This window comes from Tauraco erythrolophus, chromosome 18 (genome assembly GCF_009769465.1).
Source record: "Tauraco erythrolophus isolate bTauEry1 chromosome 18, bTauEry1.pri, whole genome shotgun sequence".
Classification (NCBI taxonomy): Eukaryota; Metazoa; Chordata; class Aves; order Musophagiformes; family Musophagidae; genus Tauraco; species Tauraco erythrolophus.
Genome location: NC_141482.1, coordinates 466,341 through 494,041, shown reverse-complemented (window position 1 = coordinate 494,041; position 27,701 = coordinate 466,341). Strand labels below are relative to the sequence as shown.

The 27,701-nt window shown below is 54.1% G+C and overlaps 1 protein-coding gene across 1 annotated transcript in view; it reads left to right on the top strand.

Annotated features, from left to right (window-relative positions):
• Nucleotides 1-81: 81 nt before the first annotated feature.
• Nucleotides 82-27,701, top strand: part of LOC104373707 (arf-GAP with SH3 domain, ANK repeat and PH domain-containing protein 1-like) — a 31,087-nt gene continuing 3,467 nt past the window's right edge. Inside the window, exons 1-20 of the mRNA XM_086622713.1 lie at nt 82-207; nt 6,883-6,955; nt 7,237-7,382; nt 7,837-7,911; nt 12,368-12,417; nt 12,532-12,661; nt 14,556-14,641; nt 15,099-15,174; nt 16,596-16,682; nt 16,885-16,985; nt 18,398-18,467; nt 19,841-19,928; nt 20,403-20,451; nt 20,814-20,977; nt 21,201-21,334; nt 22,023-22,114; nt 23,932-24,109; nt 25,012-25,097; nt 25,424-25,539; nt 27,278-27,345. Coding sequence (XP_086478839.1) covers nt 82-207; nt 6,883-6,955; nt 7,237-7,382; nt 7,837-7,911; nt 12,368-12,417; nt 12,532-12,661; nt 14,556-14,641; nt 15,099-15,174; nt 16,596-16,682; nt 16,885-16,985; nt 18,398-18,467; nt 19,841-19,928; nt 20,403-20,451; nt 20,814-20,977; nt 21,201-21,334; nt 22,023-22,114; nt 23,932-24,109; nt 25,012-25,097; nt 25,424-25,539; nt 27,278-27,345 — 1,995 coding nt within the window. The remainder of the gene's footprint in view (nt 208-6,882; nt 6,956-7,236; nt 7,383-7,836; nt 7,912-12,367; nt 12,418-12,531; nt 12,662-14,555; nt 14,642-15,098; nt 15,175-16,595; nt 16,683-16,884; nt 16,986-18,397; nt 18,468-19,840; nt 19,929-20,402; nt 20,452-20,813; nt 20,978-21,200; nt 21,335-22,022; nt 22,115-23,931; nt 24,110-25,011; nt 25,098-25,423; nt 25,540-27,277; nt 27,346-27,701) is intronic.

Here is a 27,701-nt window from a genome sequence, read left to right as displayed (position 1 = left end):
CCCCAACCCCCTGCCCAGCCCTGGCGCCACCGCGGCTCCTGCTGGCAGTTCCCCTTCCTGGCGTCGCCCCGCCGCAGCACCATGGCGGCCCTCATCTCGGTGCGCGACTTTGTGCAGCAGGTGCAGGAGGACCTCAGCTCACCCACCACCTCCGCCTTCGCCAGCCACATGGGCCGCTGCAAGGCCACTGCCAACAGCCTGGAGGAGGTGAGCAGGGGTGGGGGCTGCGCAGGTGCACCCTGAGGGGTGGGGGGGGCCCGTCCCCATCGTGGTGCCACAGGATCTGCACCCCGGTTCACGTGTCACCATATCATTCCTCACCGTGAGCGGAGAGTGGTGTGAGCGTCTTTGGGCATTTGCAAAACACTCAAAGATTTGGTGGAGGCTTGTGACGGGTCGTGGTGGCCGGTGACAGGGGTCAGTCGGTGGGGACAAGAGCGAAGCGGGAGAGGTTTGTACGGGAAGGCTGTACCTCGTACCGGGCTCACATCCCGCAGCAAAGAGAGGACAGAACCCTTCGAGCAGACGAGCATCAAATTAAATGCAAAATGAAAAAAATTAAAGGAAGTTCTTGGGGGTGGCAGGATGGTTCCTCATGTGTCTGGAGTTAACCTGTGGGATACACTGGTGTGAGATGTTCAGAGGCCAAATGCATGAGTGGTTCTGTCACCGAAAATCTGGACAGAAACTCTCTAACACAGTTTGCAGTGTCAGAAAGCGGCTTTCTTTATTGCGGTGCGGGTGCACGGGGGACATCTCCTCCTGACTGCACCCCTGGACAGAAACTTAGTTACACAGTGCAATCATGGATATTCATAACATGTTTACATATTCATTGTTATTCTCTTAAAGAATTGGTTCATTTTCTCTCGCTTACATGGAAATTCCTTCGCACACTCAGTTCTCTTCCTCCGCCCCTTTCTGTTGGGTCTGGGGTATGTTTAGGGCAGGTGGTCCGTGAGTCGGTGGTCGCCATCTCCCCCTGGCCGGAATTACTGTTTCCCCACGTTACTGCTGCACATGTTCACAGCTCAGAAAAAACATAACAAAGTTTATCCGTTCTCTGGGATGTTCCCTTCAAGGGCAGACAGTCCTGGATAAAGAGTCTCCCTTCTCATCACTCCCGGCAGCTTCAAGGATGCTCATCTTGTTGTGTTCCTTAGGTGTGTGCAAACCGCCTACTAAACCTCTTTAACCTCTTCATTGTTGGATAACAGTTCTGAAAATTCACAGTGCCAGGGTGAGACCTGGCTGCTGAGCTCAGCATCTGACGCGAAACTTTTTTGGGCCAAATGCCTTTGTTTTCTGACCGACGACAAAAGGCAGGAGGAGTTTGAGCTGCTTCAGAAGTGGCTGGCACTGAAGCGCAGCTCCTCCTGGCACTCCGACTGCCAGTGCTGGGCTGGATGTTCAAATGGAGGGTCCCCTCTACACGTGACACAACTGATGCTACATGGAGTGAGTCGCACTGATCCCATGAAGGGCTTGAGTAGGAAACCCAGGTCACCCATCACGAACTGGCCAGAAGGCAAAGATTTTGGAGGATCTCCAGAGGAGAAGGTGACACAAGCTGAAGAGACCCCACCGTATAATAAACTGCCAGAAAATGAGAAACCATGTGCCCTGTTCACCGACGGGTCCTGTCGCGTTGTGGGAAAGCATCGAAGGTTGAAGGCTGTGGTGTGGAGTCCTATACGACAAGTTGCAGAAACTAATGAAGGAGAAGGTCACTCAAGCCAGTTTGTGGAAGTGAAAGCCATCCAGCTGGCTTTAGAGGTTGAGTGAGAAAAGTAGCCAGTGCTTGCTCTGTACTGACTCATGGCTGGTGGCAAACGCCCTGTGCAGGTGGCTACAACAGTGGGAGCAGATGATGCCAATGAGCATCATCAGGTGCGGTGCAGGAGGGGAAGAGGCTGCTGCACGCCGCTGGCCAGTGTTGTGTATTCATTGCGCTGGCCTGTCCCTGGGCAAATCAAGGTCCTGACCCCCCCCCTTGGAAAATATCCCCTGTGGTGGGACAATCTGTGTGGTGGTCCAGAGGGCTCTGAGCCTCTTGGTGTCTTCTCCTGGTAGATCAGGTGGATGTGCTGGGGGCGACCAAACTGCACTGCCACCATGTCACCTCTCTTGTTGTTTCATAGTCTCAGCAGATGAGGGGATGATGCCCAGGACTTTATCAGGGTCTGTCTGTGGGCTCTGACCGCTGCACTGCCTTGACGGCCCCCGGCGCTTGCAGGCTTGGAGTGGGTGAGGAGCCGTGCTCCTGCAGATTGTTTGGTCAGTGGTGGTCACTGAGGTTTTCTTCTTCTCAGGTCTCCAGAGGCCAGGCCTCAGGAGCCTCTGGGCATGGGGCAATTTCCTTGTGTTGCTTAATTTTTAGCTGTTACTCTATCTCTTGCACCCCAAGCAAAGCTGAAGCTTTGGTCCTCTGAGAGTGGCTCTGTCAGGAAGCTGTGGTTAGAGAGAAACACTGCTCAACTTGTTCGTGTCTGCAGAGCTCCTGGCTTGGGACTTGTGTGTCAGAGCGGACACAAAACCCAGGACATGCTGCTGCTGCTGCTGCGTGGTGGCAGCCCCGGCGCGATCTGCAGGGGGTTTGTGGCAGGGCAAGCGGGGAGCGGCAGTGTGAGCCGCGCTGGCCGGGCAGCAGAGGTGACGTAGGCCAGGAGAGACGGGGAGATGATTTCATCTGTGGGTGCAGATCAGGGCTGGGACTGACCAGATGGCAAGGGTATCCCCAGTTGCTTTTGCTTGGGTGCTGGCGTCGGCAGGAGCTGCCTGTCCCAGAGGAAGGTCTTGTCCACCTGCACCAGCACTGGTGTCTGTCTTGCTTCCTCCCTGAGCCCGGCATGGTCTCACCGTGCAGCCAGGGGAGGTGACTGTGCTCTCACCTGGAACTTAATTCCCAGTAGCTCAGCTGCCGCCTCTGTGAGCTTTCCCTGAGAGGAAGACTCCGGTGCCGGAGAAGGGCGAGTGAGAGCCAGTGGCTGGGAGCTGCAGCTGAAACTGAAATGAAAAGGAAATTAGTTGCATATTTTAGCTGTGACTTAATGAACTACTGGCGTGTGTGTCCAAAAAGTGAAGCCAACGCTTGGTCTCCGTCCTCTTTAAACGCAGCTTGGATGTCTTTCTGGAGACAGCTGAGCCCACACAGGGTACGAGGCTCACGCGAGGTTGTCTCATGAGTGTTAACGCTGCGTCTATGCAGGTGGTCTGACGATACGGACTGACAGTTGCTCTCAGTCTGAGTATTTCTGCACTCTTGAAAACTAGTGAGAAGGGAGAAGTGTGCTGTGAGCCCAGCTCCCTGGCAGTCACGGACAGGGGTGAAAACGGATTTGGAAGAGCTGGAGCCACAGGGTCCTTCTGTTCCTTGGTCTCACCTCTGAAAGGCAGAAATACTGGTGCTAGTGACTTCTGCAGTGCATCAGCCAGCAGCTTTTGTTGCTGGTGTGGGGAACTTTGTGCAGCAAAAGAGTTTTGGTGTGTGCAAACAGCCGTCAGCAGGTGTGTGCTTGTGATGGAGAGTGGCACCACTGCGGGATCAAGAGCCTGTCCTTGAGCAAGGAGAGCCCCGGCACGGTGTGCACGGAGCCTGGCACGGTGTGGGCAGCAGCAGGGAGGAGCGCCAAGCTGCAGCTGGAGGACATCAGCCAGTTTTCTACCACTGGAAGCAGGTCTCCAAAGGGGAAGTCGCAGAGCTCGGCCGGGTGCAGGACCAGATCTATGCCTTCGAGGCAAACGGATGCAGACGGGCAGGGAAGGGAGCAGGGGGGGTGTTTCCTGCACCAAGCACCAGAGATGTAATTTCCTACCTTGTGTCCAGCAACTGTGCTCGTACATACTCCGTGATCCTTGGAGGCAGTGCTGCCTCTTGCAGCCGGGCTTGCTGGATGGGGGGAGCCCAGGAGGGTGGAGGTGCCTGTTGGTGATGGTTTCTGGGACACCATGGAGCAGTGTCACCCTGGTGCTGCTCCGCTGAAGCAGGGAAGCCTCCTGGCCTAAGGGCATCGGCCCAGCAGGCAGGGAACGGTCCCAAAGGTGGGGATGGGTCACTTTTGGACCAAGATTACACCGTCAGGGAAGGAATTGTCAGGAGAAAGGAAGAGGAATGCGACGGATGTGGGAGATTTGAGCATCTGTGTGAGGGGAGCTGAATTTCTGGTAAAAGATGAAGTACGAACATGACTGGCATCAACAAGGGACCCGGGCATGCTCCAGGGATGTTTCAGGAAGGAGGCAACTGTCCTGGTCTAGGTGGGTCCCAGCAGCAGAGGGGAGTGAAGGGGAGTGAGGCTCTGGAGGCCACTAGTCAGTCAGAGATGAGGGTCTCAGTGGCAGCAGGCTCCAGATTGCTCCTTCCCCATGCCACATACAAGGGCAGGCGGGGAAGGGAAAACGTCGAGTTCGACTGTGTGGCTAAAAATCTGCTGTAGGGTTGAGGAGATGAGAGACATCTGGAACTGGGAAAGCTGCCCTGGTGGAGCCTCTGCTAGGGAGATGGGCTTCACCTAAGCCAAAAGGGCTTCACCCGAAGCAGGGCGAAGGAATGCCTGAGGTTAGTGGGATGAATCCCATGTGCAACGGCTCAGACAACTGCACGGAGCTGTGGCCTGGGAGGGGACTGCGCCTGCCTCGCGGTGGCACTCGCAGTAACCATGTGGCTGTGAGGGGGACGTGTGAGTCCTTGAAATCCTGGATTAACCTAAAGACATTTCCTGAATGGGGATGCACGAGTGTCTCCAGCAGCTTTGCCAAAGGATGATGCTTTCTATGCCAGTCAGATGCTTCAGGGACTCTATCCCACCACTGCCTTTCTGACCTTGACTCATGGGGATCTCTTTGAACCATAACACTTGTTGTGGGTTAGGCCGCTCCAGCAACCAAACCGCCCCCCCCCCAGTCCTTGACTCACCCTCCCCCAGCCCCAGGGATGAGGGAGAGAATTAAAGGAGAAACGGGAAACCCGTGGGTTGAGATAAGAACAATTTAATACAGATGATTTAATACACAGTGTAGGTGCTCACCACCCCCTCGTATGCGAAGCCCGTCTGGTCCCGAAGCTGCAATCCCGGATGAACGCGAGGCCCCGAAATGGAGGGGGGGGGGGGGAGAGAGAGAGAGAGAGAGAGAGAGAGAGTGCTCCGAGAGTGGGAGTGCTGGGAGAGAGAGGGGGGAAAAGGCAATAGAGCAACAGCGCAGCAAGCGCAAAAGAGCAAAAGTGGCGAAAGAGCCAAAGCGCCAAAGCCCGTCTGTCCGGCTGCCCCTCACTGTTATACTGGGCATGGCGCTGCATGGTATGGAATACTGATTGGCCAGTTTGGCCTCAATCTTAAATTCCACCACAAATCACAAGGGGAATCGTGTTCCCCTTGTCCCAACTATGCTCCCCCCTTATCCCGCCGTGCTTCTGCACTCCGGCACACTGAAAAGCCCTTGGAATCTCACGTCCAACCACAAACACCAGCTTGCTATCAGCATTCTTCTCAGAGCGAGCCTCTGAGTGAAACCAAAGCACGGAGCTCTTCTAGCTGCTAAAAAGAAGAGCTGACTTTGTCCCAGTTAAAACCAGGACAACACTGGATTCCCTGGATTTTCAATGCTTGGTGTGAGCATAGTCCTGCTGGTCCTAGAAGTCTTATGTTAATTGCCCCAGGAATCTCTTTTTGAGGTCTTGGCTGGAAAAACATCAGTCTCAAACTGGGCTGGACAAGAAGATGCAGATGCTTAGAGTTGTGGATGGCAGCACTTCCCTGGCGAGCAGAAAGTCTGGCAGCTCCTATTGTGGATTATAAGTCCATAATTCAAGTTCTCAACATCCCTGCTGCACTGAACTCTGGGAACATGCAGGCAGATGTTTCCAGCACTATTGCTCCTTGGGTACCTAAATGTTTATAGTGATGTCCCTGCATGCCACAGTCTTGGCTGTGCTGACCCATGCAGACCCTGACTCACCTCCTCCTCTACTCCACGGGTTCAGCTGCATGGCTTGGCTGATGCTGTGCACAGCAAAGGACAAAGCCAGCGGTGGTATTGCTCCCCTGGGTACCCACCCGCCCACTCAGCTGTTAAATAGCCTTACGTGTAGCATGCAAGTCCACCCTGAGCTGTTCTTTGCATTCCCGAATTGCTATAAAAGTGTTTGCTCCCACAAACCAGTGTTTATGGATCTTAAAAGCCTGTGCCCTGTCTTTGAGTTCTGTCACCATCAGGATAATGCTCAGAGAGAAGCCCTGTCCCTCTCTGCAGGGCCACCTGTGGGAGCTGTTGAGGCTCACATCGGTCTGGCACATGAGTCACACCTGAAACACTGTCCCCAGTCAGGAGCGATGTGGAGAAACCAGAGAGTCATTGGATGGTCACAGGGAAGCAGAGCTGGGATGATCTGGCTGGGTGAAGAGAGGGTGTCAGACAGCAGCCCACAACTCATCTCAAGGCAGTTATAAGACAAGGGGCAATGGCTTTAAACTGAAAGAGGGGAGATTTAGATTGAATATAAGGAAGAAATTTTTCACTCTGAGGGTGGTGAAGCACTGGAACAGGCTGCCCAGAGAAGCTGTGGCTGCCCCATCCCTGGCAGTGTTCAAGGCCAGGTTGGATGGGGCTTTGAGCAACCTGGTGTAGTGGAGGGTTTCCCTGCCCATGGCAGGGGAATTGGAACTAGATGATCTTGAAGGTCCCTTCCAACCCAAACCATTCTGTGATTCTTCCAGAGAACATCGGGAAGGCTGGCAGGTTGTGCATGCATTACTACCACTAGATTATCACCTATCTTCTGGCAGGACAGTCCAGCTTGAGGATGCTGAGGCTTATGCTAAGCCCTGTGGGTTGTGGAAATGTGTGTTCAGAGGTAGTCAGTGACCATCTCCTCTGCATTTCTAGGCCTTGGATGCTGACCGAGCTGTGCTGCAGAAGATGAGGAAAGCAGCCAAGGCGGAGCACAGCTGTGGACAAGGTCAGGGCAGAATGGAGCCTCAGGAGTGGGGAGACAGTGATGGATGGATGGATGGATGGATGGATGGATGGATGGATGGATGGATGGATGGAATGAATCTTCGCTGCAGGTTTGGGGTGACTGCAGCAGGGAATGTGGGTCTCAGGGGTCTTTGTAGCTGGGTGGTGGTGTTGGGGGGCAGCAGAAGGCAACAGGAACCAGCTTGGGTGCATGAGCAGAACTGGGCATGGTGGGCCTGACCATCTGCCTGCACTTGCTGGAGACTGTCCATGTTCCCCCAGACCTCATCAGCCACCTTGAAGACCACATCGCTGCCCAGGAGAAGTTCTCAACCAACTACCAGCTGGAGGGCGAGGAGCAGCTGGCCAGCGCCTTTAGCACCTTTGCTGCCTTCTCCCGGGAGCTGCTGACTGCTGTCAGGAGCCTGGTAGGCAGCTCAGTCCCCTGCACATACATCTGAGCTGGGCCTCTGTCCTGCTGATGGGGATGCTGATGGGCGTCCCTAGGGAGAGCAGCAGGCTCTGGGCCACAGCCTGGAGGTCCAAGCTCATCCCTTTCCCCAGACAAAGGCAGGAGACCATGGCATGTGGCTGCAGAACCAGTGGCACAGTCTGCATGGCCCAAGCCATCTGTGCAGACCTCTGAGGCTGCTCAGAAGAGGTCTCTGGAGGTCTCCTGTCCATCATCCTGCTTGGGGCCAGGCTCTCACCAGCACTGGGTTAGACTGGTGGTGGCTTTTTCCAGCTTGGTAATTTCCAAGGATGGAGGCTTTCAGCTGCCTGTTTTCCAAAGTGGTTCCTTTAGAAGTCCACAAACAGCTTGACTTTTTCTGCACGAGGTGCAGGGGAGCAGTGTGTGATCTCTCTCTCTTTCCTTTCCAGTGGCAGAGTTTGTACCACAACATTAACTTTTCCTTGGAGTCATTAATAAAGGGCGACATGAAAGACCTCAAAGGGGTAAGCAGGGGCTGCACCAAGGTGGGGCTGGTGAGGGAGTGGTGGAGACAGAGCAGGTATCTGCTGTGGGTTCTCACCCCTGGCTCGCGTCTCGCCCTCCGACAGGGATATGTGTTGGAAGGGGCAGGTCTGGTGCACCTCTGTGTGCCGGATCTTGCTTCCTTCCGAGGCTGGTGTCTCCCAGCACGGGTCAAGCTAGTGGTGCCCCTTAGCTGGGACCTCTGCCTGTTTGCAGGTACCTGTCTGTGTCTAAAGGAGTCTGATGGCATTCTCTATGTGGGAAAAAATCATAGAACCATAGAATGGTTTGGGTTGGAAGAGACCTTCAAGATTATCTAGTTCCATCCCCCTGCCATGGGCAGGGACACCTTCCACTACACCAGGTTGCCCAAAGCCCCATCCAACCTGGCCTTGAACGCTTCCAGGGATGGGGCAGCCACAGCTTCTCTGGGCAACCTGGTCCAGTGCCTCATCACCCTCAGAGGGAAGAATTTCTTCCTTAGATCTAATCGAAATCTCCCCTCTTTCAGTTTAAAGCCATTGCCCCTTGTCCTATCACTACACACCCTTGTCCAAAGCCCCCCTCCAGTTTTTCTGTAGCCCCTTTAGGTACTGGAAGGCTACTAGAAGGTCTCCCTGGAGCCTTCTCTCCGGATGTTGTGCACCAAATATTAATACCTTCCCTGGCCATCAGTGCATAAGCTCCCCCACAACCTCGCAGTGGGGTCCCCAGCCCCACAGACATACTTGCGGCTCTTGCATGTACACATGTGAGCACATGCATGGTGGTGTGAATCTGAGCGTGCGTCTGTGTATCTACCAGCTGCAGGTGCCTCTCAGGGACTGCAGAGTAGCACGTCCCAAAGCGACCACACAGTTTGCCTTCAGCACTGGAGAGATATCAGAGAGCGTCACAGCGCTCATCAGTGTAGATTTTAGGAAAAGCGTCAAACTCGTCTTTAATTTTTGCTTTTTTTAATCAGTGGGGAGGTCATCGTGGTCCTTGGTAAGTCCGCACACATGTTCCTGCCACTAAGTCCGCGGGGCTGTACTCAGGCCATCAGGTGCCCTGGGTGCCTCTGCCTGCATTGGTGTGCCCATGCCTGTGGGTGTTTGGGGTGAGGAGGATGGATCAATCTCGACCAAGATGCTGGAGCAAGGTCGCTGTTGAGGGATTGCTGATCACAACCTGCATCTATCGTGGTGAAGCAGCTGCCGGTTGTGACCTGGCACCATTCATCTCTGGGTGGTTTTGGACACAGACTCTATGAGCAGGGTATGGACTTCTTGAAACACTAAAGCAATTATTTATCGGCCGATGCACACACAAGGTTGTCAGGATTTACTGAGCTTGGTGTTAATACGCTCAGCACTGTGTAGAGACACTTGAGGACTCGTGCTGGCTGGGCTGACCAGCTCGAGAGGAGCCAGGACAGCGCTGCTGCTCCCTGCAACAGTCTCTTGCTATTGGTCATTGCTGGCTTCCACCAGACCTGCTGATACTCTGAAAAATCCACTGTGTTTTCTTCTTGTAGGATTTTACCTTTTCCTGTGGTACTATTTTTCCTCTTGAAGCCCTGAACTTCAAGATGTAATGAACCTCTTTCAACCACCTCAACTCTTTAATTTTACCTTTTTAATCTTGTATGGTTCTGCTCTATAGCTTTTCTTCCAGCTCTGCAGTTCCCTCAAAATGCTCGATGAAGGTTTTGCAGCTGGGCTGGGGATCCTTGAGCAAACAGCTGAACCTCTGGGAAAGCAGAGGGAATGTGTTGGACAGGATTACAGAAAGAGGGATGGAAACTGTGGCAGGGTTTGGAGACTTCCAAAGGACAAACTGCCAAATGCCAAAACAAATTACAAGCATTTAGGCATCTGTTTGGCAGCTGGTGCTTTACAGGAGCATGAAAGTGGAAGGAGAGAACAAATTCTGGGACTTCTGGTGTGAAGTAAATTCATAGAAGAATATAAAATGTGAAGGAAAAAATCTACTTTTCGCATTGTTAAGGACGATGTCAAGAAGATTGAGAACCAAGAAAACAGAGAGAGAGGGAAAAATTCTAGCTCTCCACAAGGAGTCATGATCAAGCTGAAGGGATCCAGCAGGAATCAGAGGCTGACCTGAATCAGTCTGACATTTTCGTTAGAGTGGAGATACATGCAAGATCTGTTCTGACAAGCTTCTGTCTTGACGTAAATAAAGACATTTCACCTCAGGAGACAGAGAGACATTGGGGCAGGGACCCAGAGAGGCTGTGGGATCTCCATCCTTGGGGTTTTTCATAACATCTGCCTGCACAAAGCCTGGTCTGAATTCGGTGCTGTCCCTGCCTTGAGCGGGAGGTTCGACTAGAGATGTCCTCGAGTCACTCCAGCCTGGTTTACTCTGCCTTTCTTTGATGCAGAGGTTTGTAGAGCAGTAAGTGGTGAGGACAGGGCAGAACACAGGTGATCTGAGCAAATGCATTCAATAGACAAATGCAGATGAACGTACCGATAAGGTAACTGCTGGAGAGAAGCTAAAGTCACACAAAGTCAAATGAGAAACGAATGATGACTTTTCAGCCGCAAAACTAATTCACCATTAAATGGATACCCGAGCAAAAATCCGATGGTGCTGATGTTGCCAGGTTTAGGTGGGTTTCTGATGTCTCTCCGAGTGATGTTTTCATAGAATCACAGAATGGTTTGGGTTGTAAGGGACCTTCAAGATCATCTAGTTCCAATTCCCCTGCCATGGGCAGAGACACCTTCCCCTACACCAGGTTGCTCAAAGCCCCATCCAACCTGGCCTGGAACACTGCCAGGGATGGGGCAGCCACAGCTTCTCTGGGCATTTTGGTTAGACACAACATTCTGGCCTCAGCAGGTGAGAACATGATTTGTACTTTCTGGCTCATGGTGTTGGGTTTGTGTGGTGGAGTTCTGGTAACAGGGAAGGGGCTGCAGGGACAGGCCCTGTGAGGAGCTGTGAGAAGCTTCCCCGGCTCCAAGTCGGACCTTCCTCTGGGCAGGGTGGAGCCCAGCAGCACCTCTGTGAACGACACATCTAAGAAGGGGACAAAGAAATCTGCACTGTGGGGGACCTGCAGCGGAGAGAGGAGGGGGCACAGGGGCCCGGCCCCCTGCGTTGGGCCGCTGCCACTCGAATGGTGCCAGTTGCAGCAGTGTGGCTTGGGGTGCTCCGAACCGCCCCACCCCTGGGGAGCCTGCTGGGCGGAGCTCATCCTGCTGGGAATGCCAAGGTTCGTTGGGCCTGGTGTGGCTGCCATAGGGAGAGAAGGGAGATGTGAGAGAAATAGCTGTGCAGACACCAAGGTCAGTGAAGATGGAGTGGGAGGAGGTGTGTCAGAGTGGAGATTCCCCAGCAGCCCATGGTGAGATGGCAGACAGCTCCCCCTGCCACCTGTGGAGATTAACAGTGGAGCAGAGACCCACCCGCAGCCTATGGAAAACGCCACGCTGGAGCGGGTGGATGCACCCAAAGGGGTTTGTAGAGGACTCTCCCATGGGAAAGGACCCCATGCTGCTGGAGATTAATGGTGGGCCAGAGATGCAGCTGCAGTCCATGGAGGACCCCATGCTGGAGCAGGTGGCTTTGCCCTAAGAAGCTGTGACTCCTTGGGAAGCCCACCCTGGAGCAGTTTGATGGGGAAGGATTGCATCCCATGGGAAGGACTCACAGAAAATTTCATGGGGAACTGTCTCCCATGGGAAGGGACCCCACTCTGAAGCAGGGGAAGAGCGTGAGGAGTCTTGCCCCCAAAGGGAAAGGAGCAGCAGAAACAACATGTGATGAACAGACCACAATCCCTATTCCCCGTCCCCAGGGCCACTGGGGGAGGAGGTAGAGCTGGGAAGAAGGGAGGGGTGGGAGGAAGGTGTTTTTGAGATCTGGCTTTGTTCCTCCTTATCCTCTCTGATGTGATTGGTGACTAATTGAGTCTGTTTTGCCTGTGACCATACTCAGTGAGTGATCCCTCCCCACCCTTGTCTCAACACTTGAGCCTTTTGTCGTGTCTCTCTCCTCTCCATCCCACTGGAGGAGAGGCACAAGCGAGCAGTTGCCTGGGGCTTAGTTGCCATCTGGACTGAGCCACAACGCTTGTGTGTGTCTGAGCAACCCTCCTGCCCCTGGAACTGCGCGTCCGTGCACAGCATTGCAGCTGGGTGCTGCTCTGTGCCTACCCGTGTGATGTACGTGTGTGATGTCCGTTTTGGAGCCTACGTGTGTTTGTGCGTGCGTGTGCCTGTGAGCGAGCCTGCGCTGGCCAGGGCCCTTGTCTGCCGTGCACTGGGGAGGGGCGAGGACCTTCCTGGGGAGGGACGCTCCTGCGGACAGCATGTCCTGGCTCTGCGAGGATCTTTATGCTGGGGCACCCAGTGGAAACGCAGCACGTCGAGGATGAGGAAGGCTCTGTCGCAGTCATTAAGTGGTGCCTTTGGCTCTTCCTAGGAGTTCAAGAAGCCCTTTGAGAAGTCCTGCAAAGACTATGAGAGCAAACTGTAAGTCTTCAGGCTGCCTCGCCCTGAGGCCTGGACTTGGAGGCTGTTTTCTGTCCACCTTCACCAGCAAGCAGCTGGACAGAGCCTTTCACATGTCTCTCCTCTTTCCTTGAGTGCCAAGATCGAGAAGGAGAAGCGGGAGCTGGCGAAGCAGCACGGCATGGTGCGAAGAGAGGTGAGCGGGGGGGAGATCGCTGAGGAGATGGAGAAGGAGCGCAGGACCTTCCAGTTGAACATGTGTGAGGTAAGGACAGGGACCAGCCTGTGCTTCACGGAGTGGTGTTGGAGTCGCTGAATTGGCATCCCAGGGATGAACTTCCCTTCCATTTGTGCGGAGCAGCTGTGCCACAGCCTCGGCAGAGCCCAATCTGGAGCGGGCAGACATCAGCGGTGACTCATGCTGATGTTTCTCATTTGCCCTTTGATCTCAGATTGTTTCAAAGCAGCTTTTTTGCCTGAATCCACACCGATTTTTTATTCAGGACTCTCTTCTGTCTCCCTGGTCAGAGAGTGATGCTTGTGACCAGGGTATTGCAGATCCCTTTCTGCCTTCCTGAAGTGCTGAAGTCTCCCACACTTTGCCCCGGGCACCGGCAGCATCTGGCAGCTCCCTCTGCTTGGTCCCTTGGGGAGCAGCACCGAGGTAGGCTGCAGATACCAAGGGACCATCACTCAGCAGGTCACGTCAGTTGTGCCGGCAAGACTCTGGGCATGTTCCATCAGCTGGAGAGCTGCCTGGTTGTGGTAGGCTGAAACCAGCCTGGGGCAGGGGTGGATGGAGGAGTTTAGCCAAAGCTTGAGCCTATATTAACCTGGCAGTAGAGATAACAACTTGGGGAAAATCCCACAAAGGCTTTGGATCCAAGCTTCTTCCCGACCGCCCACGGTGGACACTGCTGGCACTGAGGTCCTTGCTTGCTCTCAGGTGGTCCCACCATAGCCCTCCCTACCTCTGCTTGTTAAGATGAATTCCGCCTGACTGCCCTGCAAATGGGATTTCCTGCTCCCGCTGCCCCATGTCAGGAGCAGCAGCATGAGTAAAAGATTGGAAAATACTGATTTCATTCAAAATATCCAGTTCTTTGTAACTGTGTTTTGGAAACAGTTACTGTTTCCATACTGAAACTGTTCTACTTCAACTATCAGAAAACCCTGTGCTATGGAGCTGCATGGTCCTTAAACAGAGGCAGTAGGTCGGGGGAGGGTTTGTTCTGTGCGGATGTGAGTCAGGAACCATATGGGTTCCTGAGAGGGTATCTTCTAGGAAACACTTCTTCTGATGGACCAAGGGTGCTTTGAATGATCCCCTTAGAATAAATGCAGGGAAGTCTCAGGATGACCACATTAAACATACATTTTGGAAACTGGATTTACTATGTTGGCCTGTGGATCTTCGGGAAATAGTTCTTTTTACAGTAGTTGTAACATCAAGAGAGCTGAAGCTGGTGCAGGAGTAGTCCAGAAACAAATGCAGAAATACTCAATGTGTTTCACAGCACAACATACTGTTTCATGTTGTCAGTCCACCAATTGAAAGAGCCACTGTTGTTTTTCATGGGTGAGGTTGTTATGGTGGAGGATGAGCTGGGTGAGGTGGCAGATAAGTTTGAGCTGGAAATCTGAACCTTCAGCTTTTTTCTGAAGGTCCTCAAGGCAGACTGAGATGCCAGCAGTGTGTAGGATAGAGGCAGGCAGGCTTGCAGCACTGACGTTGTCAGTAGGGTCGGGGGAGGTGGTGCGCTAGACCAAGTCTAGTGGGTCTTGAAGGAACTTGGCTCTTGAGTGATGAGGTTTGAGGTCTGTAGGAAAGCTGGCCATTCTTCAGTGAAGGAACCATGAATGGTGAATTTTTGAGAGTGTATGCAAGCGGAGTGTTTGCCTTTTATAAGTAAAGACTAGCAAGCTCAGGGTCCATGTCACCACCACGGGTCCACCACCTTGTTGGCCAGATCAAAGCACTGGGCCCTGCTTACCACCATCTTCTCACCCCATAAAAGCCACATGAACCACTCCCATCAGGGCATGATTGCCAGGATGGGCCACAAGACCCTGGGAGGGGAGCCATCAAAAAGTGCATAAAAGGCATTTTTCTCTAGGCGACAAAGACAAATTCTGTCCCTATGTCCTTTTCCTTTCAGTATCTAATCAAAGTGAATGAGATCAAAACCAAGAAAGGGATTGACCTACTGCAAAACCACATCAAGCACTGCAGCTCACAGCTCAAGTAAGAGTGACCGACAATCTGCCTGCACACCTTCTTTCCAGAAGCACTGGTTGTAGGGGAGACCTGGGGATGGCTGAACTTGCAGGACCTGCGTTCCTGCAGTCAGCTTGCCCTGTCCTGTAACTTGCCAAAAGTCCTCTTCTCCTGGAGGCAGTGGAGGCAAGGATCTCAATGAAGGGGTGCTTCCTCTCCTCAGTCTGACGTTTTCATGCACCAGTGTAAAGCAGAAATCTGGGACACAAAGATGACTAAGTGCTGAGTCCTCTCCTTGAACTTAACTGCCTCCAAATCTAAAATACATTTCCTAAGACAGATCTTTTTTTCAACTATGAGGCAAAAACGTTGCCTGCTGAAGTCATGGTGGGCTCTGCGGCAGGAGCTCAGGGTCTGCAGGCTTCACGGCTGGCGCTGAGAGCAGGATTTCAGGACATGCCCTTATGTTAGCCTCTGCTCTCAGTTTTTTCCAGGAATGTTTAAACACAACAGCAAAACTTAAGAAGTTTACAGAGAAGCTCACCCTGGAGTTGCAGAGTGTGAGTATTCATTCGAAGTTGGATATGGTGAGCAGGAGCAGGCTGAAGAGCAGGGATGTCTTCCCCAGGGCCTCCTCTTCCTCTACAGAAGCAGAATCAAGGACTTTTGCAGCTCTTCACATCTATTAATTATTATTTCCTGATCCTCTGATGTTCAGTGGCCCATGGAGGGGTGAAATGCAGCTGTCACTGGCAGTGGAAAAATTATGGTGCCATACCCCGGGCGTCAGAGTAGGAAGAACAAGTATAAACATGGGTATTGTCGAGGCACTAAGGAACTCATCTGCCAAAGCCCTAGCTGCTCTGCAGAATTCCAGATCTCTCATTTGTGCTCTTAGCTTTCCATAACTGTTGCTGCCAACTCACGCTCTTAGTGCATTTCCTCGGGGCCTTTGTTTTGCTGTAGAGGCAGGTCATGCAAGCATCATGAACTTCAGCTTTTGACTTTGGGCTTTGTCAGTTATACACAGCCCGGAGACAGAAAGGAGTTTTTCCAAGTGACAAGGCTTTCATTTCAGAGGCAGTCTGGGCACTCATGTCCCAGGTGGTACAACACCCTCCAAGTGCAGCAGAGGATTTACGTTGGCTTCCCAGCATTTCTAGACCTCCTTTCCAGTTTGCTTGGGCTTGCTTATCCTTCTCGCAAGTCAAGGTTTGCAGAGGCTTGGGCTATGGTCCTTACCCAGACACTGTGTCAGCATCACTTGTGCTCATCTCCCCTGGTCCTGTAGTGCAGGTCTCCTCTGGGCATCTGCTGCTTTGTTTGAATTAATCTGCTTTAGGGGTGTTACCCTGCTTGTTCCATAATTTGTAATCATTCACACTAAGCTTCATTATGTAAATAACTAAAAGAGGAGAGGCATCACCCCAGAGCAGGGTAACCAAGCACAGCAAGCAGCGTCTTATGGATCCCCTGTGCAGACAAACCCCCAAGCTCTGTTTCAGGGCCACATTCCTGTGCCAAGGTCCATCAACTTTTTGATGGCTTGGAGACCTTTTAACTGTTTTCATTACTGACACTGTCAAGGAAAAAAAAAAAAAACCAGCCACCATGGTGACCTTCAAGCTGTTGGTTGTTTTTACACTGCAGAGCTGTTTACTCAGTAAAACGCAGGCTGCTTTCCCACGGTCTCGTGTTGCAGGAGTCCTGGTGCTGGGGACGTGCCTCCTTCCTCCCCTCAACGAGGTTTCTGTTGATGTCTTTCTTGCACGTGCCACATACCATGTCACGGCAGGGGACGAGTGGCAACCTCCCACCGTAGGAATGGGGCTCGGTGTGTCCCACGGACGGAGGGAGGTGGCGAGGGCAGAGGGCGGTGTGGAGGCACCTCCGCTGCGCCCAGGACAAGGAGTGGGATGCGGCTGAGGCAGGAGCCTCCTGCTGCCATGTGAGCAGCTCACTGCGCCCCGGTGCCTTTCAGATGAAGATCAGGCAGGACGAGGAGAAGCAGCAGCTCTGCTCTCTTCGGGACCAGCTGAGAACGGCCTTGAAGCTGGAGCAGAAAGAGGTAAAGTCTGATCCTTCTTGCCAAGGAACGTGGGATGGTGCCTGTAGAGGGCATGGCAGCTGCTTAGATGAAGCTGCTGTTGCAGGTTTCTGGTGAGCTCTGGGGGAGCACAGGGTCTCTGGCAGTCCCTCGAGGACACGCTCTTGGCTGCCAGCGGTACTGATGGAGTAGGGCCTTGCTGCTATCTTGCTCCTTTTGCCAGGACCCTGGGAACAAGCAGGCAGGATACAACATGCACCAGCTGCAAGGGAACAAGCAGTATGGCACGGAGAAGTCGGGGACCCTCTTCAAGAAAAGCGATGGGTAAGTTGGGATCCAGTGTGACCCTTTGTGTTGTGCTTTGGTGACCCGGGGCCAGAGCAGAGCTCACCCAAACCACCGTCCTCTCCTTGGGAGGGCACGAGGCAGAGGAACAGGACAAGCATGCATGAAGGTGTGCTTGACACTGTCCCAGCCTCCAACAGCTTTCAACACAGAGCTCCGGGCAGCTTGTGTCTGTGCTTTAGCTCTTGAGGGTGTTCCTGTTCTGTGAAGCTGTCCCTGCGAGCACTGCAGGTGAGGACCCCTGCACCCATCACAGGAAGCCAGAAACAGCTCCCCTTGTTTCCTTCCAGCAGGGATCCCACCACCTTCATCCAGCACCCCATGGTCTTGTGCTAGGAGGGACAAGGAAGGGTGGGTGCTTCTCCCCCTCTCCCAGGCACTCATCGCTTTCCAGAACCCCCTCCATAGCCTCTGCTCCAGGATGAGGAGCCCTGACCCTTCCACCCTTCCCAGGTGGAGACGCTCAGGGGTGCACTGGGGATTTAGATATGGTCCTGGTGATGTTATCTGCTCTCTTCTCCCTTCTCTTCCTCCCCAGCCCTGACCCATCCTTTGCCTTTTGGACCTCTCTGTCCTTGTGGTTCAGTACTGGGCTCAGCTCCCTGACAGTGAGGATTAGGGGAAGGAGCAGAAACATGGGGTGAACGAGACATAGTGTGGGTCAGTGATGCCTTGGAGTTGGCATCGTGGGTTAGAGGGGAGAGACAACCAGCAGCCATCCTGTGCTCCTCTCCTAGGAGCCAGACCCTGAGCTCCTGGAAAGCACTCCACTATTCTATTTCTATTTGGAAATAGAATCATCTCCTACCAGTGCTCAGGAGGATGCTTGCTGGGAATCACAGCGGTCCTGCTCTGGGAGACTTGCATACCTGGAAGGGACTGTGAAGTGTCCTGGAAAAACCTGAAACTGGACAGAAAATAATGAACTGGGGCTCAGGAATCTCGTGCACCGCAGACTGAAGTTCAGTCTCTCTCCCTTTTTGGGTGTATCTATCTCCTGTATCTCCCCTGCTGTGCAAGCAGCAGGCACAGGAATGCCTGGGAGCAGTTTGGAGGTGATAGTCTTGGATGTTTGCTGAGGGCTTCTGCAATGGGCTTCATGCTCTGCTAGCAGGTCCTGCTGCCCCAACTGATGCTCTGCACCTATGGCACTTTCCCAGCAGCTGCGCTGCTTGTCTGTACAAGCCTGTCATATGCCATATGATGGGTCCTTCTCAGCCCAGAACAGACCAAGAGCCATGGATCTTGTTAGTGGCAGCCCTGCCACCATGGCTGATGGGAGCTGTGGCCCTGTGCTGTGCCTTGCATGGCTCTTGCATTTGCCACTGCTGCATCGCACATCTGCTCCTCTGCACGTGCGTCTTCTTGGCTCACCCTCCACTTGTTTTGAGGTTGAGAAAAGTCTGGCAGAAGAGGAAATGCACCATCAGCAATGGCTACCTGACCATCTCTCACGGCATGGTAAGAACCGCTTCTTCCACTCTGCTCCGCTCCTGTCTGGGAGCCGCTGCCAGTCCCTGTGAGGTCAGCAGAGCCTGCTACTGCCAGGCACACCAGTGACTTCCTGGGGCTCCTCAGAGCCCTGGTGCTGGTTGTCCTGCTGGGCTGCCCCGACGTAGGATGCTTTCTGTTGAGTCTTAAGTCCCTGCAACCCAAGAGAGCTTTATACAAACACAGGAGGTCCTCATGTGCTTGTGTGTGTGGAGGGGCGTGAGCCTGGGGACTGGCTCCAAGCGTGAGGTGGCTGCTGTGGAAGATAAGGTCCACATTGCTATCTTGTAGAGATCTCATAGCAGCCTTCCAGTACCTAAAGGGGCCGACAAGAAAGCTGGAGAGGGACTTTTTACAAAGGCGTGTAGTAATAGGACAAGAGGCAATGGCTTTAAACTGAAAGGGGGGATTTAGATTAGATCTAAGGGAGAAAATTTTACAATTGTCACCTAAAATCTGGACGGAAACTCTCTAACACAGTTTGCAGTGTCAGAAAGCAGCACTGCTTTATTGCCGCGCCGGGTGCACGGGGGACATCTCCTCCTGGCTGCACCCCTGGACAGAAACAGTTATACAATGCAATCATGCGTATTCATAACATGTTTAAATATTTATTGTTATTCTCTTAAACAAGTGGTTAATTTTCTCTTGCTTTACATGTAAATTCCTTCGCATGCTCAGTTCTCTCTTCCGCCCCTTTCTTTTGGGTCTGGGGTATGTTTAGGGCAGGTGGTCACGATCTCCCCTGGCCGGAATTACCGTTTTCCCCAAGTCACTGCTGCGCATGGTCACAGCTCAGAAAAAACATAACAAAATTTATCCATTCTCTGGGATGCTCCCTTCAAGGGCAGACAGTCCTGGATAAAGAGTCTCCCTTCTAATCACTCCCAGGAGCTTCAAGGATGCTCATCTTGTTGTGTTCCTTAGGTGTGTGCAAACCGCCTACTAAACCCTTCGTGAAGTGCTTACACAAAAATTTTACCCCCTTCATCGTTGGATAACACAATGGGTGGTGAGGCACTGGGACAGGTTGCCCAGAGAAGCTGTGGCTGCCCCATCCCTGGCAGTGTTCAAGGCCAGGTTGGATGGGGCTTTGAGCAACCTGGTGTAGTGGAGGGTGTCCCTGCCCATGGCAGGGGGGTTGGAACCAGATGATCTTTGAGGCCCCTTCCAACCCAAACCGTTCTGTGATTCTGTGATTCTATTTCTTGCATTGCTCCTGAGAGCAGAGGTGAAGACAAAGTGGTGGGCATAAGGCAGATCTGTGGCTCTGGCTCCAGAGCCAGGCAGGGCTCTTCACTGTCGGAGCACAGCCCTCTGATTCCTCCTCATTCTGCTTGTAGCTCAACCGCCCACCAGTCAAGCTGAACTTACTGACCTGCCAGGTGAAGCCAAACATGGATGACAAGAAATGCTTCGATCTGGTTTCCCGTGAGTGCTGCTGCCTGCCCCGCGGTTCCTCCGGGAAGGGCCCGGAGAGCTGGCAGCGCTTTGGACACAGCCAGGACAGGCAGGGATGAGAAGCTCTGCAGCTTTGGGCCAGCTTGCAGGGATTACCCTGGGGAAATTGTGCTCAGGAGTGGTGATGCATGCGCAGGGGGTGGGATAGGCAGGACTGCCATGGGGCAGAGCGGGGCGTGTGGGGACCACACAAGTGTAGTTCTCAGGCTGCAGCTTAGCTAATGCTGGCATCCCTTGGTCGTGGTGCAGGAGTGAGTGCCTTTGCCTGGGGTGCACTGGGGAGGGCCTGAGTGAGAAGGAGGTGGCCGTCACCCCAGCTGCCTGGGCTGGAGATTGCTCCTGGCTCCGCTGAGCCCAGCTTGGGCGCATTGTGACCTGCCATGAGCCTGGCAGGCGAGACGCATGAGCAGGGTGCCTAGAGGAGACGGGCTCTGTGTGTTTCAGACAACCGCACCTATCGCTTCCTGGCAGAGGACGAGCAGGACTGTGTTGCGTAAGTACTGCCAGTGCCTCGCTGTGGACCAAAAACCCACTCCTTTGGCTGCTGCTGAGGAGCCAGATCTTTGGCTAATTGAGCCGTGTGCCACATCCCCTTGGTCAATGCCCTTCTCATCCTGACTGTGTCCCGGTTACTCTGGGGGGGCTGGCTGGCCACAAGCAGGACATGGAACTCGATGGAGGCTCTTGGCAGCCAGTTTGCTGCTGGAGTCCCATGCAGGACTTCATGTGCAGTGGCCGCTGTGCAGGCTGGGGCAGAGCAGGATCTGCACTGCAGCAGTGGGACGAGCCCTGCTGCCCGCCTCGCCCTGCAGCCCATGCAGGACCCTGCTCCTAAACTGCCTTCTGCCCATGCAGCTGGGTGTCCGTCCTCAGCAACAGCAAGGAGGAGGCACTGAACGTGGCCTTCAGCAAGGCACAGAGCAGAGAGGAGAGCAGCTGGGAGGAGCTGATCCGGGCCATCATTGAGGAGGTCAGAGGCATGCCTGGGAACAGGGAGTGCTGCGACTGCTCGGCCCCAGGTGAGAGCCAGCCCATGGCTGTGGGGCTGCAGTCATTTCTCCCCACTGGACAGATGGAGCTCTGCCCTGCCCCCTGCAGCATCCGGCTCCTGGAGACTCACAGGCAGCTGGGGTCTTGCCCTTCCCATCTGTCCTGCTGTGGAGCTTGTGCCCTGGGGTGGCGAGGGCCAGTGAGGAGGTGAGGAAGAAGATAAGCATGAGCCCAGTGGTCTTGTCTCTACAGATCCCACTTGGCTGTCCATTAACTTGGGCATCCTGATCTGCATTGAGTGCTCTGGGATTCACAGAGAGATGGGTGTACACGTCTCCCGCATCCAGTCGCTGTCTCTGGACAAGCTGGCAACCTCCGAACTGCTGGTAGGACGCTGCTGGTGTGCTCTGTCCTCAAGCCTCCCCCTGCTTCTGCTGTGTTTTTTCCTGAAATTAAGTTAAGTTAGTGGATTTTTCACCTGTTAAACCAACCCATACCCACCTGTGATACTCGGGGTTTAGTGGTTATTGCGGCAGGAATTGTCATCTTCAAGGAGGGGGGGGGGGGTCATTTCGTTGATAGCTGGGTCACCCATCTCCCTCAATCCCCTTTCCCCATCTACATCCCCTGGTGCAGGGGAGCTGTGGGGCAGGGCCCAGATTGAACTGGGGTAGAGCAGAGCGTGGGGCAGGCAGGGGATTGGACACTCACATGGGACTGTTTTAGGACCATGGTGCTCTGGGTGCTCATGGGTTTGGTAGGGCTGTGATGGGAGCTGCTGGCAACTGCTGAGCATCAGAGCAGGAGCTGGGAGTGTTTGGCAGGGATCATTGCCTGCCCAGATCTGAGCCCAGGCATCGGCTCTAGGGTTGGTTGCGCTGCTGGAGTTGGGAGATCTCAGCAGCAAGAGTCAGGGAAGAGTCTCCGACCATTAAGCACACACATCCAGGCACCCCTCCCTTGACATCCCCTCCATACCTGGTCAGGATCTCAGCCTGGAGCTTCCTCTCCTGCTGACTCGCATGTAGAGCTGCTGCATGTCCCATGTCACCTCTTAGCTTCTCTGTTTTGCAGCTGGCGAGGAATATCAGCAACTCTGGCTTCAACAACATCATGGAAGTGAATCTCCCCAGCTTTTCCATGAAGCCCACAGTGCAGAGTGACATGTGAGTTGCTCTGCAAGAGCTGTTTTTTGTGGGAGGTTAGATATGGGGCCCTCACCCGTGGGCACATGCTCTGTGGTCCTGTGTGCTCCCTGCAGTGGCCAGGCATATGGCACTGCCCGATCTCCTCCCCAGACGGTAACTTCTCTTTAGAAGCAGTTTCATCAAATCCAGCAGGTAAGATTCAAGAAACGAGAGAAGAGTGAGGAAGAGCCAGCAGGACAGCTCAAGGATTGGCCTTGAGGTCAGGACAGGGGTTGAGGAATCAGTGCTGGAAAGGGAAAGGCAAGAAGAGAAACAAGCAGAGCCACCAAGCAGGACAGCCTTGGGGCAGGGAAGGGTGGGAGTGTGGAGCAGGACAGGGGCAGAGCAGTTCACTGTGTCCAGTGGCTGGGGCTCAGGGTCGGTGGGATCAGCGTAGGCATCGAGCAAGGTTCTGCTGAGAATGTAGGAACTCCTGTCCTTCACCCCAGAACACCCCAGCATCTGGGCTCTGGGAAGACAGGGAGAGCTGGGCTGATGTGGCTGGTACCAGCAATAGCTGGGGGCTTCTCCAGGGCTTAGTGCTGTGAACCTGGAGTGCAGCAGAGCTCTTGGGAGAAACACAGAGCTGGGGAGCCTATTGTTAGGGACCGAGGGGACTTTGAGGAGACTGGAGAGCAGGCAGAGCAGGCATGATCAGGTCCCATTACAGGCATGTAAGTCCTGACTAGGGCACTGTTTAGACAGTGTGGACCCACTCTGCAGTGGATAGATGGATAAGGAACTGTGCTTGGCAGGGAGAGAGCAGCAGAGAGCTGAGAGAACTGGAAAATACAACCGGCATGGCACAGTCAAGGTTGCCAGATCCACCCTTCCACTTGGATGCTGGGGAAAATGAAACTGTGTGAAATCAATAATTCAGCTCTTCCTCACTGGCCTTTTCTGTTTGGAGCACTCCTCCAACCCAGCACACCTGCAGCCAACCCAGATCCTCTGGCCGATCACCACTTCAGCTGTTCTTTCCCTCTTCAGAGGGAGAGACCCCACTTACTTGGCCAGTAGTTGTCTGGAGGCTGTCCCTGACCTGTGGACACTCTCAGCCAGTTCATGCCATGTAGTGGTTCTCAGATCTTGGGATTTCTGCTCCTTCCCCTAATCCTCACCATCAGGGAGCTGAGCCCAGTACTGAACTGCGAAGGCAGAGAGGTCCAAAAGGCAAAGGATGGGTCAGGGCTGGGGAGGAAGGGAAGGGAGAAGAGAGCAGATAACATCACCAGGACCATATCTAAATCCCCAGTGCACCCCTAAGCATCTCCCACCTGGGAAGGGTGGAAGGGTCAGGGCTCCTCATCCTGGAGCAGAGGCTATGGAGGGGGTTCTGGAAAGCGATGAGTGCCTGGGAGAGGGGGAGAAGCACCCACCCTTCCTCGTCCCTCCTAGCACAAGACCATGGGGTGCTGGATGAAGGTGGTGGGATCCCTGCTGGAAGGAAAGAAGGGGAGCTGGTTCTGGCTTCCTGTGATGGGTGCAGGGATCCTGGCCCTGGCCATGGCAGGGCTCACACTTTAAATGCACGGAAGTCAAGTTCTTGTTGAATTCTGTAACTGCAGGAGAGGAAGCTTTAAAAAAAACCACGGTGGTTTGTAAGAGTTATTGTGAATGCTGCTGCAGAAGGAGTTCAGGGAGTGAGATGGAGAGAGGAAAGATGCTAAACTGCCTGGCAGGTCTGAAGGAGCGAGAGGGAAGGTGGCTGGGGCAGCAGGAGAGGAGGGGAGTGGCCTTGGGATGCGCCTGGGTCACTCTGTGGCCCTAACGCTCATTCGGCTGATCTCTGCCAGGGCCTTTCGGAAAAACTTCATCATTTCCAAGTACATTGAGAAGAAATATGCCAAGAGGAGCCCTGCTACTCGGTGCTCCAGCCTCCCAGGAGTCGTCAAGGATAAGGACATATTTTCTTTGCTCCAAGCGTATGCGGAGAACATGGACTTGAGCGAGCCTGTGCTGGCCCCTCTGCAGGTACGGCCACCCATCCCGTGGGCCCAGGGGGCAAACAGCTTCGCTGTCACCTCTCCAGCCTCTCCGTAAGGGTCCCTGTGCCTGGGAGGGAACAGAGTTTTCTGATTAAAACGGTGCTTTGTGTGAGGCAGGAGTAACACACAGACTCGAGCAGGGTGAGGAACATCATGGCAGAGGCAGGTTTTCTGTCTGTGACCCTACAGCCCTCCTTGTGCCGCAAGTCATAACCACAAGCCCTACTCTTCCAAAGGTCGATTCATAACCGAGATTTACTCGTGAGCTTCTGCACGGATTGTCTCAGGACGTCCAGGTCTCTCTGTAGGCTGAAAAATCAGGGCAGCATTTTTTCCTTTAAAACCACAGTGAAGGTCCTTCCTGTAAGGGCAGTTCTAACCCTTGGAGCTGCGGGCACGGTGCAGTGTCACCCCCTTGGCTGGCAAAGACACTGGTGCATGTTCTCCAGAACAAAAGCAGAGGAAAAAACACTGCAGTGAGCAAAAAGCTCCATCAGTATGAGATGTCTTGGGACAAACTGGCAAATGAGAAGCAGCTCCACAGGGAGCAGCTGCTGCACACCTTGAGGCTCTGGTGATATCATGGATTCAGCAAAGTTCAGCCGCTGGCCTGGGGAGAAGAGTCACCTGTGGCTGCCTCAATTTCTAAATGTGAAAAGAGAATGACTGATTGATTCTTTTTCATGAAGCCATGAGCCCTGGCTCTACGCTCGTTAACTAGGTTCTCACCAGCCTTTGGTGGCCATGACTCTGAAAAGACAGTCTAACCTGTTCATCTCTCAGGGCTTTTGAATGTGTAAGAGCAGTCCCTAAAAGACAATGCTCCTATCTGCAGCGGTGGTGCAGGGAGGCACAGGCTCATCTGTGCTGTATTTCTCTTGGTTACAGGAACCTGGCGAGACCATTCTCCACCTGGCAGTGCTGTGGTCTGATCGAACCTCTTTGCATATCGTTGATTTTCTTGTCCAGAACAGGTAAGCTCATGACATTCATTCAGCTTGTCATGGCTAGTGAAAGGTGCAAGACTGGTGATCTTCTCCAAAATGTTCCCCAAAAAGAGAAAAATCACCAGACTTGAACTCCCAGCAAATGTGTCTTGGGCTGGGCTTGGGGTAACTACCCCTAGATCAGAGGAGCCTTGGGTTCCCCCACCTCCTCTGGGTTGAGGTGTGATGGTGGTGACCACTTCTTTGGGCGAGGTGGGAAGAAGGAGCCGTGTGCCAGCGCCAGGCAGCGTTTGCTGTGGCTGGGGCCGGCATCTCTTCTCAGGGATGCTGACATTATCCACCCTCTGATGCAGCGGGAGCCTGGCGAAGCGGACAGTGGAGGGAAACACACCGCTGCACTACTGCTGCTCTCACAACAAACCTGAGTGTGTCAAACTGCTGCTGAAGGCCAAAGCCAACATCACCATTGGTGAGTGGTGGCGGGACCCCCCCACCCCATGCACACACAGGGTGTCTACTCAGCTCTTCTCTGGAAGCACCTCCTCGGCCGTGCTGACGTGCCCAGCAGTGCTTGTCTGCAGCTGGGGAGAGGCAGGTTGGTGACGGTGCTGGGTGGAGACGCTGCCTGCGAGGTGACAGCCTCAGCCCCGGGCTCTTCTCCGCATGCCCAGCGAGGTGCCCTGCTCTGACACTGCTCCAGTTGGCTCTCCGGGCCCAGTGGTGTTCACCAGTCTGTCTGGCATGCACGTGGTCCTCCGCGAGTTGGCTGACCATGTCTCACTGGCTCCTGCTCTTGGCAGCCTGGGACAGAAGCAGTGGCTTTGCTCTCCGGCTCGGAGCAGGGGATGCTCCTCTCTGTTCTCCAGGGAGGAGCCAGCTTGCGCCGGAGTGCATCTGACCTGGGAGCTCATGCTTCTGCCCCACTTCCCTTGTCCCCCTCCCAGGTGGGCAGCCACAGGCCTGCTGCGACTGGTGCTGCCGTGGTGGGGCACACGCTGCCTCAGCCGCTTTGCCACATGGAGCAACTGCACCGAAACAGGCACTTAAGTCTGTTTCAAAGCCAACGCTGCAAGGCTGGAGGGCAGGTGGAAGGGCTGCCAAGGCACTGGTTCAGAGACGGTGTGTGCTGGTGCTCTGGAGCCCAGACGACAGGGCTGACTGTTTATAGTGCCTGTGAATCTCCTCTTCGCAAAGCAGAAGTGACCTTTAAAACCAGGATCCTGGGTGAAATGGGAGGGCACAAATGTTTCAACCATCAGATATCAGCGGAGCTGGGAGGTGTGTTGAGCCTCTCCTCCCGGGAAGCTCCTGAGATGCTGCTGTTTCCGGCTCCAGGCAGTGTGGTGGCAGCCCCTCGGAGGGCAGAGAGACAGCAGCTGGGCAGTAGGAGCTGGGTTCATGTCCCCCGGTCTCACAGTGATTTGGCTGTCAAATTTCTCCCTGCCTCAGCCATGCCGGGTGCAGCCGTGCCTGATCTGTCTTTACTGACCATCACTCGAGCATCCCGAGTCCCCAGTGCAGACCCTGCCACTGGTCTGGGGATGCTCTGCAGTCCCTCAGGGTGTAGACCTCTTCATGTTACCTCCTCCCATGTGCTGCAGCTCTGCAAGGAGAGGTTTTGCAGAAGTAACAACATCGCAGAGTTACAGCAACAACATCACGGGTTGCACCCTCAGACCTCCCAGGGGCAGAAGGGGTTTTAGTTTAAAGTGAAAATAAATTAAAAAACTTGTCACTTGTTCTCACTTGCACTCACACCCCTGCTTGCAAGCACTGAGACCTGGGTGTCCAAAAGGTCTACGTGTCCACCAGGCATCAAGACACACGTACCAGGTCTGTGCAAAGCTCCCTGCAGCGACACAGAGGACAAGGGGTGCTGGCTGTGAAGCGTTCCTCTTGTTTTGTAGCCTTTAGGCTCTGGCAGTGACTGAGCTCTTCTGTCCCTCTGTCCTGTCCCATCTCTGTGAATCATCAGGATTTACGGATGCTCCTTTCTCTCCTTATCTGGGTGTCTCAGCTGCTGCCCTCTTCTTCCTCTTCCCACCACCATCCCTTAGTGGCCTGAGCCTTTGTTTTGGTCTGGGTTTAGCCTGTCTCTTCTTTTAGGCTTACTTGCCCTCAGACGCCCCGAACGCAGCACTGCTCTGCAATTCACTGAACACGGGGTGGGCTCACAGCGTTCACGGCTGATGTTTCCCCCCTCCCAGCTAACGAAGCAGGAGAGACAGCCCTGGATGTTGCCAGGAGGATGAGACATCCCCTGTGCGAAGAGCTGGTAAGACATTGTGTCCCGTCACCGCTCCCATTTTGAGACACGTCCCTGCGGCAGAGAGCGACGAGGGACCTGCGCCCATGTGGACCATCCTGCTAGGCCACCCACCCCTTGGCAGCTCCAGGGCCCATACAGGATGCAGAGGAGGGTGTGGAGGGGTCCGGCGGGCACTGGCCCTACCGGTGTGGGGTCCATCGGGGCAGAGCGGCTGGGGACGGGCCAGGCAGGGGTCACGCTGTGCCCAGGCAGGGTGACCTGGAGCTGTACTGAAGCTGCATGGGGTGAGTGTGTTTCCTCACCGAGTCCAAGTCTTGCTTCAGCCATGTCCTGATTTGGTGTTTGGATACCTTCATGAAGCC